Source organism: Moschus berezovskii, chromosome 9 (assembly GCF_049115385.1).
Source record: "Moschus berezovskii isolate FMDL1 chromosome 9, NW_MosBer_1.0, whole genome shotgun sequence".
In the NCBI taxonomy this organism is placed as follows: domain Eukaryota; kingdom Metazoa; phylum Chordata; class Mammalia; order Artiodactyla; family Moschidae; genus Moschus; species Moschus berezovskii.
This window is the reverse complement of record NC_142468.1, coordinates 26,670,947-26,682,769: the sequence shown is the minus strand read 5'-3', so window position 1 is coordinate 26,682,769 and position 11,823 is coordinate 26,670,947. Positions and strand designations below refer to the sequence as shown.

The following is an 11,823-nucleotide window of genomic DNA, read 5'->3' as shown; positions in this document are numbered from 1 at the left end:
GGGTACTGCTGGTCTAGCAGCTACTGGGAGTGCGGCAGTCCCCAGGATGGAGAGGCAATGCCTGGGGCAGTGTGGAAGTCTTATCTGCCTCCTTCCAGCCTGAGCCCTAAACTCTAGCTGTAGTTTTAAAAAAGAGGGCGGGCTTGAGAGCTTACGGTTCAACCGCCGCCTGGCCCAGTGGCAGCAAGAGGGTGCTGGAGGCGGCGGGAGGCCCCTCGCACTTAGGACCCATTGATTTTGGACAATGCTCCCTCTTTTTGTGGGAGGAGGGGCTGCGGTGACCCCTGAGGTGGGGAGGCAGCGGCCCCTGGCTCAGAGCTACCTGAAGACTCCCTCCTCACGCCCCTAGGGGGCAGATCAGGCCTTCCCAAGGACCTTTTCTCTTCCCCTGGCTGTGACCGAGTGGGACAGGACTCCAAGCAACATTTGCTTTGGGAGTGGGCAGCATCTCAGGAATCTTCCCTGCTGGCTCAGAGGGTAAAGCGTCTGCCCGCAATGCGGGAGACCCAGGTTCGATCCCTGGGGCAGGAAGATCCCCTGGAGAAGGAAATGGCAACCCACTCCGGTACCCTTGCCTGGAAAATCCCACGGACGGAGAAGCCTGGTAGGCTACGGTCCATGCGGTCGCAAAGAGTCGGATACGACTGAGCGACTTCACTTTCACTACTCGGCATCTGCGGAACCCCCATCAAGCCTCCTTCTCTAGCTTGGAAATAGGGGGGTGGGGGCTGGCGCCCCTCGGCCCCGTGAGGAGGGTGGGGAGAGGAGGGTGTGGGCCTCGAAAACCGTTTCCTGCCCCGAGGGCCCGCGGAGCTGGGAGCCGCGTCCCCGGAGCCCGCGCTCGCTGTGCACGGGGCGCTGGGGCGGCGGGCGCGGAGGCAGGCGTGGGCCGCGCCGGGCGGCGAAGGCAGCGATCGCAGTGCGGCGGGGCCCGCGCCCGGCCGGCCGGCAGCTCGCGGCAGGCAGGCGGCAGGCAGCGGCGGCGGCGGCCAGGCAGTGGGCGGGAGGAAGGCCCGGCCGAGGACGGAGGCGCTAGTCCCCGCACGTCCCAACGACGCACCGGCTTCACCCGCCGGGCGCCCGAGAGGCTACTTCTTTTTGGGGAAGAAGCTGAATCTCTTCTCCTTGTCCTTCTTGCCGAGGCTGGCGTCGGGGCCGGTGATGGGGGCAAGGGGCAGGCTCTGTGCCTTGACGCGGATGCTCTGGGACTCGTTGATGGCCGTGCTCACGCCCTGCAGCCAGGACAGCATCTCTTCCTGCAGGGCGGGAGGGTCAGGACCCCCAAAGGACGGGTTGCCTCTAGGACAAACCCTTCTGAGGGAGTCTTGAGGCCAAGGGGCACGGGTCCCTCCCAACTGCCCCTTGTTGGCGGCGGTCAGGGCGAGGCAGCCCTGAACTTACCTCATCCTTGCCGTGGAAGAGCCACTCGCTGCCGTTGCTCAGCCTAGGAGGACAAAGGGTTTCCCCCATGGCCACCTCTGGATCTGACCCCCCAGCCCCTCGAGCTTTCCCATGACCTGGACCCTGTCAGGCAGCACAGCGCTTTCTGAGAGAGGCAGAAATCAGGACCATCAGCCTCTCTTGTTTGAAAAATCCCTGAGGGGCGCCTCAGGCCTGCAGCTGGTCACATACAGTGGAACCCTGACTGGCCACTTAGGCCCAATCGAGCCACCAGCAAAGGAGCAGTGAACAGGCAGGGCCTCACCTCAGCTTGAAGACATGCTTCTTCTTCTTGTAGTTGGCAGCAATCTCACAGATGGCATGTCTCAGGGCCAGGGGCTCCTCCCCATGGTAGGGCACGCCCAGGGCCAGATTCTTGGCATCCTTGTAGAAGGCCAGCTCACTGTTCCTGAGCACACAGTACAGGTTGTTCCAGGACCTGTGAAGGTACACACAGGCAGGTCACCTACAGTCCTCACTTGCATGCTCAGTCATGTCCGGTTCTTTGCGATCACATGGATGGTAGCCTGCCAGGCTCCTCTGCCCACAGGACTGTCCAGGCAAGAATACTGGAGAGGGTTGCCACAGTCCTGATACAGCATCTCTATAATCAGTTCCCACAGCTTTACCATTTTTCTTAACTACACCAGTTTTACTATGATCAATAGAAATCCATTTTACGGCTAAAAAAATTGCAATTAAAAATAATCTGCATGTGGGATTTCCCTAGCAGCCCAGTGGTTAAAACTTAGCACTTCCAATACAAGGAGCGCGGGTTCGATCCCTGGTGGGGGAACTAAGATCCCACATGCCACATGGCATGGCCAAAAAAAACCCCAATCATCAGCATGTAATTTTACTACCAAAGTCTACTATTGTTAACATTTTATGTATTTCCTTCTGGTTTCTTTTCTATTCACATATATAACTAAAATTGGATTATACTGAATATTCAATTTTATTTTGTACTTTTAACACTATGTCATGAGTATTTCCCCATCCGCAAATATTTGAATCCTCAAATATTTCTTGAAAATAATTTTAATAGCTATAGGGTATCCCATCACAAATAAAAATAATCCCTTTATTGGTGGACCTTTTAATACTAGAAAATTTATCCACAATTGAAATAACAATATGATAAACATCCTTATGGGACTTCTCTGATGGCTCAGCGGTGAAGAATCTGCCTGCCAATGAAGGAGATGCAGGTTCGATCCGTGGGTTGGGAAGATCCTCTAGAGAAGGAAATGGCAACCCACTCCAGTATTCTTGCCTGGCAAATACCAGTCTATGGTGTCGCAAAAAGAGTCGGACACAGCTCTAAAGAACAACAGCAACACCAACACAACATCCTGATGCTTTAATCTTTGCCTATAACTCTGATCTTACCTTGAGATATGTTTCTAGAATTACTGAGTCTAAGAGCAACAGTGTGAAGAACTTTTCAAAGCACTTTCATAGCCACCAGCATATCTGAGTCTCACATGCTTGTGCTCATTCAGTCGTGTCACTCCTTGTGACCCCATGAACTGCAGCCCACCAGGCTCCTCTGTCCATGGGATTCTCCAGGCAAGAACACTGGAGTGGGTTTGAGTCTCACTACAGCCCATGAGTCTCACTACAGAACTGTCACATGAACAGAGCAGGGTTTTGTTTTGGTGGTAGGAGTATTTTGTTTTATTGATGATAAATGCCTGGTGTACCGTACTAGCACTTTTTTAAAGGAACGTATTTGCACAAATCAATGCTCAACTCGAATGGGAGGCTTGGTGAGAAAAACCAACACATGAGCTCATAAAGGAGTTCACCTGAGCTCCTTCTTTGACAGATACAGAGCATGTTGCCCTTCGACAGTAATGAGTGCTGAGAAACATTAAGCACGTCTTCCTCCTCTTCCTCACCGCCCCTCCCCCACTCCTTTTTGAGGGCAGAAAAGGCGAGAACTAGCAGGACACTTAGGGAGGAAGGACTGGAAGGTCAAAGAGAGAACTTGCCCCGTTCAAAGCTGGCTGCAGAGCCATTCCGCAAAGCCCAGATTTCTGATACCAGCTCAGGGATCCTCTGTTCAGATCTGGCCCTCACCAACTTCTCTGAGCTGGTAGCCCAAGTAAGGCAGTTGCTAAGGAGGAGTAAAACCCTGCCTTGGACAAAGGACAACCTCTCTGAGACAGTTTCCTGCATCTGGAAAATGGAAACCTCAATATCACAGGGTGGTTGTGAAAACTTTGTCAGTCCTGACATAATGCCTGCCACATAGTAGTTACTTTATAAATGCTAGTTTCCCCTCTCCTGCAGACCTTCCATATAAAGCATTAAACCTCTTCAGGGTGGTCGGGGCCCAAATTCATTTTTGGAATTTGAAATAGCTTTGGTGTGTCCTCCAGGCTCTTTGTATGTTGCCAGCTGTCCCTGGGAATAGAGCTGGCTTCAACCTCTTGATGCTGCTCTGCTTCTCTGAAACCCTGGACCACTGCCTGAAGGCAGAGGTCCCTAGAGACTTTGGGTCGCAGCATCCGCTGAGTAGACCATACTCAAGGACACGACTGCCTCTGAGTGAATTCCTCAGGGTCATATCATTCCTGGGAGGGCCCTCCAGATGGCATCTAGGTCAGCTCTTACTCCTTCCCTATTTTATAGCTGGGGAAACTGAGGCCCAGACTCAGTAAAAAGTGGGACTGGGTCAAGGACAGGTCTTGTTAGTGCCAAGACCTACCTGTTACCCTGCCCTGGCATAGTACCAGCTAGTGTTCTCCTGCTCTGCACCAGGCATGGCACCACACTTGAGAAGAAGGCTGCCCCCACCATCCCCATGTTACAAGTGAGAGGCTGAGTAGTAAGAGGTCATAGGATTTGAACTCAGGCCCACAGCTGAAGACAGGCTTTCCCACCATGCCAAGTAGCCCTGCGGAGTTGGCCCAGAAGGCGCTCGGGAACCCTCAGACTAGAGGCGGAGGGCCTCCTCACCCACAGACTGCCCGGATTGCTCTGCGAATCCTGTGGCCCCGCGGCCCCTCCACGACACACCTGTTGGAGGCCTTCTTGTTGGGCCCCTCCAAGTCGTGCTTCCGGCCCAGGAAGCCCTCCATCTGCACGCTGTGCCCGCGGTCCCGCTGGGCTGGCAGCGTCGTAGGCTCGTCGCCCTCGCTCAGCGGTGTGTCCAGGACCTTGAAGAGGGGCTCTGTGGCGGGCCTCTCATCTGTGCTGGATTTCTCCTCCTGCCCGTCCTCGTGGGGCCCTGGTGGGGGTGGCGGCTGCAGGTCCTGGGGCCACGGCTTCTCTTCTTTCCCCTGCTCCAGGGCATGTGGGAGAAGCGCACCTCACTGAGGGCCCAGACCCAGGGCGGCCACTCTCGGCCGAACAGGGGAGGTCAGCAGGCCTCACCCGGGTCTGGTTCCTCTCTCTAGTGCTCTCCCCAACCCGCCCTAGCCCTCCCCCAACCTGCTGTGGGTGTCCACCTGGCCTGCTCCCCAAACTCTCCCCCTCTCCAGCCTCAATAGGAGTGGAAGGTCCTCAGAGTGAGCTGAAGGGGCTGGGCCAGGGGATTTCTGACCCTGCTTGTTGCCCGACTCCAGGCGCCCACCCTGGCTTCCTGTCAGAGGCTCCAACTCTGACTGACTTAGACCTGGGCTCTGACAAGATTTTGAAGTCAGATTTCAAATGAAGAAAGGGTTCTGCTGCTAAAATAGAAGAAAAAACATTTGTACTAGGATGTCGTATGCCTCTCAAGTATTAGTTGCTCAGTCGTGTCTGACTCTTTGCAACTGTAGCCTGCCAGGCTCCTCTGTCCATGAATTCTCTCAGGCAAGAATACTGGAGAATCGAGGCAAGAATACTGAAGGAATTGCCATTTCCTTCTCCAGGAGATCTTCCCAACCCATGGCTTGAACCCACGTCTCCCACATTGCGGGCAGATTCTTTACCATCTGAGCCACCAGGGAAGTCGATGAGAACTTGTTTGTTAACTTCAACTTGTGTCTGGGCACCAGGCCCTAAGTCTCCAGGTTGTTGTTTTGTCACTAAGTCATGTCTGACTCTTGTGACCCCGTGGACTGCAGCCCACCAGGCTCCTCTGTCCATGGGGTTTCCCAGGCAGGAATACTGGAGTGGGTTGCCATTTCCATCTCCAGGGTTTGAACCCATTTCTCCTGCATTGGCAGGTGGGTTCTTTTACACTGAGCCACCAGGGAAACCCAGACCCTCCCAACTCATGGGGGGAATAACTAGTCCTGCGCCCTTCATTTGGTGGGGATTTGCTGGAGGAGGGCAGTGGTTCCTAACCCTGGCTGCCTTTTACAATTACCTCGAGAGCTTTAACAAAATATGAGCAGGATCCATCCTCAAGATGCTGGGTTAACTAGCTTGGAGTGGGGTCTGAGCATTGGTATTTCTTAATAAGCTTTTCACGCGCTCAAGTGTGCTGATGGAGAATCATCACCTAAGGAGTCAAAGCCCCATGGAGACAATGGCTTTTGACTTCTTTCACCTCCCCATGGAAGGCAGAAAACTAAGATTATGGCAGCTGGTCCCATCACTTCATGGCAAATGGATGGGGAAACAGTTACAGACTTTATTTTTTTGGGCTCCAAAATCACTGCAGATGGTGACTGCAGCCATGAAACTAAAAGATGCTTGCTCCTTGGAAGAAAAGCTATGACCAACCTAGATAGAATATTAAAAAGCAGAGACATTACTTTGCCAACAAATGTCTGTCTAGTGAAAGCTATGGTTTTTCCAGTAGTCATGTATGGATGTGAGAGTTGGGCTATAAAGAAAACTGAGCGCTGAAGAATGGATGCTTTTGAAGTGTGGTGTTGGAGAAGACTCTTGAGAGTGATTTGGACAGCAAGGAGATTCAACCAGTCCATCCTAAAGGAAATCAGTCTTGAATATTCACTGGAAGGGCTGATGTTGAAGCTGAAACTCCAAAACTTTGACCAGCTGATGTGAAGAGCTGACTCATTTGAAAAGACTCTGATGCTGGGAAAGATTGAAGGCAGGAGGAGGAGGGGACGATAGAGGATGAGATGGTTGGATGGCATCACCCACTCGACAGACATGAGTTTGAGTAAACTGCGGGAGCTGGAGATGGACAGGGAGACCTTGTGTACTGCAGTCCATGGTGTTGCAAAGAGTCAGACATGACTGAGGAACTTAACTGAACCGAACTGAATGGAAGGCAGGATGCTCCCAGCCCCCACCCAAGCCAAGTGAGAGGCCTCCAGTGGAGCCATGGGCTGTATGTCAGGTGCCTATGAGAAGGGGAAGCAGACTCTTGTCCCCCAGCTGGGTACCTGCTGATGCAGAGCCTTGCTGATCCACTTTTGAGCCACTCCAGCAGGAGAGAGAAGAGGACAGACTGAGAGAACAAGGGGCGGCCTGCTTTCGAGTGCAGCGCAAGAATGCCAGCTGCGACAGGAATGGGTGGGTCTCCTATGTGCCAAATAAGCACCCAGGAAGGCAGCCTAGCTGGAGATATCTGGCCAGAACTCTGCCCCAAAGGTCTGATTGCTCAGGACCTTACAGCACCAGGTGGGAAGGGTCTTGTAGTCCCCAAGCAGGTGGGGACCAAGGCCATTGAAAGCCCAGGAGGACCAGAGCCACCTCAGGCAGTAAGGAAACATTGCCCTCTTTTCTACTCTGTCCCAACTGACGATGGAGGCCCAGGAGAGTGCTGGGGAAGAGCCAGGAAAGAGCAGACCCTGTGTTTCCCACTGTGGATCCTTCAGACCTTGGATCAAATCCAAAATAGAGAAATGGAGAATGAGAGGAGTTGGGTACCATTCTGGACATCAGATCAAAGCTTCAAACTGAAAGAGACGGATTGGACTTTTTAACAGTTAAAAATGATTGATGTCTGCCAGAGCTGGCACTAAGGAATGGGAAGCAGAGGTTCAGTGGAGACGTTTGACGGCAGTGGTTGGAAGAAAGGTAAAGCTGGTCATGTTGTGAGTGAAGTGAGTGAAGTCGCTCAGTCGTGTCTGACTCTTTGCGACCCGGTGGACTGTTGCCTACCAGGCTCCTCCGTCCGTGGGATTCTCCAGGCAAGAGTACTGGAGTGGGTTGCCATTTCCTTCTCCAAGGTCATGTTTGTATCCCCAAATTAGGACTAAACGACTTCTCTGGTGGCTTAGATGGTAAAGCGTCTGCCTACAATGTGGGAGACCCGGGTTCGATCCCAAGGTCGGGAAGATCTTCTGGAGAAGGAAATGGCAACCCACTCCAGTACTCTTGCCTGGAAAATCCCATGGATGGAGGAGCCTGGTGGCCTACAGTCCATGGGGTCGCAAAGAGTCGGACACGACTGAGCGACTAAACTTTTTTCTTTTTTCTAAATTAGGATTAGTCAACAAACTAATCTGGGGTTCCCTAAGATCCCATTTAAAGAAAGGAATAATATGGCTGGAAAAGGTTGAAAATCACTACTCTAGTCTAACACTTTCAATCTAAGAGACAATCTGAGCTCAGAGGTTAAGTGACTTACCCAGGGTCATACAGCTTTCATTTCCAGTTAAGAGCATGCACTGAAGAATTGGGCAGGCCTGACTTTTTATCACATCCTTAGGGTTCTCATCTTTTCCTTGTCTTAGAGCGTCTGGGGAGTTGTGGTCGGGCCACACCCATCTTTATGCATCTTGCAGGATTTATATGTTTGAATGTTGGCCATGAGCTGGAATTGACCACAAGGATCTGGAGGTCCTAAGGCCTTGCCTGGATCATCCTCCAGCAGGGAGGAAGGGCGGGAGTGGCGGGTTGAGTCTGGGAGCCTGGGTTCTGTGGACCCAATCAGGCCAACCCTCTGACTCAGGCATAGAGGTCGGGGAGGTAGTGAAGCCTTTCATCCTCTCTCTCCCGCTGGCCCCTCTGCTCCTCCTGGCAATGGGCCAGGCTCTCCGGGACTCCCTGGTGGCTCATGGAAGATGCCCCGGCAGAACAGGGAGGGAAACCCAGCAGAACCTCTCGGCCTTGTTCACCCCCTCACTCAGCCTCTACCCTCCTAGGACTGGTTTTACTACAGGCTTGTGTGTCCACATTCTCTTCCTATTCTTTCATTTCCATGCTCCTTTCCTTTTGGGAACTCTCCTCTGAAAATACACATTTTTCCAGGACTGCCTCCCGCCTTAATTTCACCTTTCTTCTATTTCCTCCTGATGGGTGCCTGATCCACATTCCCTGGCAGGGACAGTCAGAGGCCATGGCCAGTGTGATCCAAAGTTAAGCGGCCAGGTTATGGGTGGGCTTTGGAAAATAGGGGTTTTCTGATGTATGCAAAGATTTCTTCCGTTCTCTTGGCTGCTCACATGCAGACAATTTAAAATACATCCTTGCCACTCTACCCTGAAGGTTAAGGCCTGAGGAGGAGAGAGCCAAGAATGAGGGTGGGAGGTGGAGGGGTCTGGTGGGAGCTGCTCCTTTCAGACCCAGGGCTGGCGGGGCCTCTCTCCCTCCTGGGCTAGGGGAAGGGACACAGGAGAAAGACAGGGGCATGACTTGGGCAAAAAGGTCCTCCTTTTATAGTCTCCGGGGGTAAATATGTTCTGTGCCATCTTCTAAGAGAGCAGGGGAGGCACTTCTCCTGCTGTCCCAGGAACCATATTGCGCTCTGATATAGATTCTGCAGGCAGAGGGATCAGTGGACAGCAGACACCAGGAGGGGGTGCCGGCTACTTGTGTGCTGCAGGGACAGGCAAGTTCTATTAAAAGGCCCTGGATAGCTGAGACGATCTGACTCCCTTCTATCCTCCGTGATACATGGCAGAAGGCAGGTGTGCTGCTCCGGCCCTTCGGTCAGCAGGAGGATGCATAGATCCCACCCGAGGGGTAGCCCAGCCTAGAGCCCTTGCCCAGAGGAGCTGGGGGGCGCTCTGAAAAAAACGAGGATCCAGCCACTTGGGAGAAACTCTGGGTGTCGGGTCGGGATGGATGGAGAGTTTAGACCATGAGTGGGAGTAAGAGCAGGAGAGAGAAGGGCCTGAGATGGCGCCTGGAATAAGCCTGGAGCTTCTGTTCTCTGGTTTGGGGGCCCAGGGGACTGGTGGGTGGGTGCATGGGCGCACCTGAGGTGGGTGGGTAGGGCTCATCTGAGCTAGGTGTGTGCGCTGGCTGCTGGGATCAATGCATCGGAGGAGGGTAGGGGACAGGCAGCACTGGCTGCTGGGGGACCATCAAGGGAGGAAAGGGCACAGACAGGAGAGCCTTTTAGGACCTCACAGGACTGTAATCAGAAGAGCCCTGAGCTCCTGACGGGCAGGGCGTGGCCACCCCAGAGTCTTTGCAGTCTTGGACGCTTGACTTTTTAGGGTCCTGCCTTGCTAGGAAGCTGACTTGGGCGGGGGAAAGCAGGCAGATGTCTCCTCCCCAGAGAACTTTCAAGAAGGTGAAAGGGAGGGGGACAGGATGGATGTCCATTTCTTACCCAGAATAAAGGGGCTGAAGGTGTAGTTCCAGATCAAGCCAGCAGGTGGCATAAGGGGCCCGCACACAGACAACCAACTCTCCAGCCAGGGAGAAAAACCACCTGGGGTGTGACCACAGGGTCTCTGAGACGTTCTAGAAGATGCTCAGTGATCCCAGATATATGAACAAGCAAGGAAAGGCAAGCGAACTTCTCTCGGAAGGAAAGGCTGGTAAATGAGAAACGGGGCATGAGGATGCATCCCAAAGACTGTTCGACCTTAGCTCTGAGAGGTCTTGCCCACCTACCTCACAGCAAGAACTGAGCCTGGAGGGTGTGCAGGGGGTCTCCAGGGAGGGATGCTGCAGGAAGGCTGGTCTGGGAGGGTGTTGGCCACGAATGTTAGAATTCTTATGGGGGACGTTTAAGAGATGAAGGACTGGATGAGATGGAGAACAGAAGGAAGGGAAAATGAAGAGAGTCACCTAGCAGGGGTTCTTCCTACGTTCTCTTTTCCTGTCCTCACACCCTTTCTGAGAGCTGGGTGTCACTACGCCTGTTTCACAGATGAGGGAAACTGAGGGTCAGGGAGAATGAGTAACCGGCCCAGAGTCACACAACTACTGAGTCAAAGTTGAGGATGCAGTGGTCTGGTCCCAAACCCTGAGCTCTTCCCGCTAAACCCGGCTGCAAGAGACGGGGTGGCACTGCTGCTCAGGAGAAAGGGTCTATCCAGCGGGGTTCACGGTCTCCAGGGGAGTCTGGCCTACAGAAGATGCGTGGCTGACGGGCTGAGGCAGCGGGGCTGTGTCACAGCCATGCCCAAAAGGGCCAGAAGAGGGGCTGGAGGCCACACAAGACCTAGGGTTGAATGCCTTAGGCAACCAAACAGCCCCGTGAGACGATAGCGCAGGGGAAGTTGGCCACTTCTGCAGCCGAGAACTTCTTCCTTCCCTAAATGTCTGTGGTCTGGGGCTTTCATTGTCTGCCTGAGGAGGCTCTCAGCAGACCGGCTGGGAAGGCTGTTCAAAGGACACTTGTTTGCAAGAGAGGAGTTGAGAGCAGCCAGAAAGATGGGAACAGAGGTTGAGCAGAGACAAATGCCGGAAGAGAGAACGGAGTTGTTTCTAAACAGAGGGAAACGTGCGAGAAGAGCTGACAAGTGGGGAGTCCTCCAGGTTGGGGGCCGAGGGGAGAAGCTCTCTGAGGAGTGGGAAGGGCAGCAGAGTGGCTCAGCCCCGTGCCCGGGGGGCCAACTGTTGGAATTCTTCTGGAGGATGTTTAAGAGATGAATGAGATGGCTGGATGGCATCACCGACTCCATGGACATGAGTTTGGGTCAACTCCGGGAGTTGGTGATGGACAGGGAAGCCTGGTGTGCTGCAGTCCATGGGGTCACAAAGAGTCGGACACAACTGAGTAACTGAACTGAGATGAAGGTGTGAGTCCTGTCACTGGAAACCAGGGAAGACAAGGGAGGGAGGCAGAGCGGAAGGCCACCAGGTGAAGCAGGGGGGAGGGAGGGGAGTGTGCGGGGTCCCCTTGGACAGGGAAGGTCTCCCCCATGACCATCCTGGGGGAGAGAATGAGGCTTCCTCAGGGGCTGCCTTCACCATTCCTATGACCAGTGTGGGCTCTTCAGGTCCCTGCCATGAGTTACTGGAAGCTGCTTGATGTCTCTGAGCCAGGCACTCAGACCCAAAGAAGACACTGACTCCCCCATCTGGATCCGACACCCAGCGGTCAAGCTGGCAACTTCCAACTCCATTTCTGAGATGCCTTCAGTGTTAACTGAGTCCCATGCTGTGTCTATCGGGATCTGGGATGCTCTGAAACATGGACTGGCAGACAAACTTCAGGGTTGCCTTTGAGCAGCAGGGACGGGAAGATCACGCCCAACCTCAGCATAGAGAGTGGGGCACGCCCAGCCTCGGACAGATGTCCAGAAAGAGCCTAGAGCCAGTTTCCCCACAGTGCTAGGGTGTGGT

General features: G+C 53.7%; 1 protein-coding gene across 4 annotated transcripts in view; it reads right to left on the bottom strand.

Moving 5' to 3' along the window:
• SPTB (spectrin beta, erythrocytic) overlaps positions 1-11,823 on the bottom strand; it is a 127,554-nt gene continuing 115,731 nt past the window's right edge. For all 4 annotated transcript variants that reach the window (XM_055436859.2, XM_055436860.2, XM_055436861.2 and 1 more), the window contains exons 33-36: positions 4,468-4,730; positions 1,706-1,879; positions 1,402-1,444; positions 1-1,256 (exon numbers count right to left, since the gene is read on the bottom strand). In XM_055436859.2, the coding sequence (XP_055292834.2) occupies positions 1,089-1,256; positions 1,402-1,444; positions 1,706-1,879; positions 4,468-4,730 (648 nt within the window). In that variant the 3' untranslated portion in view covers positions 1-1,088. The remainder of the gene's footprint in view (positions 1,257-1,401; positions 1,445-1,705; positions 1,880-4,467; positions 4,731-11,823) is intronic.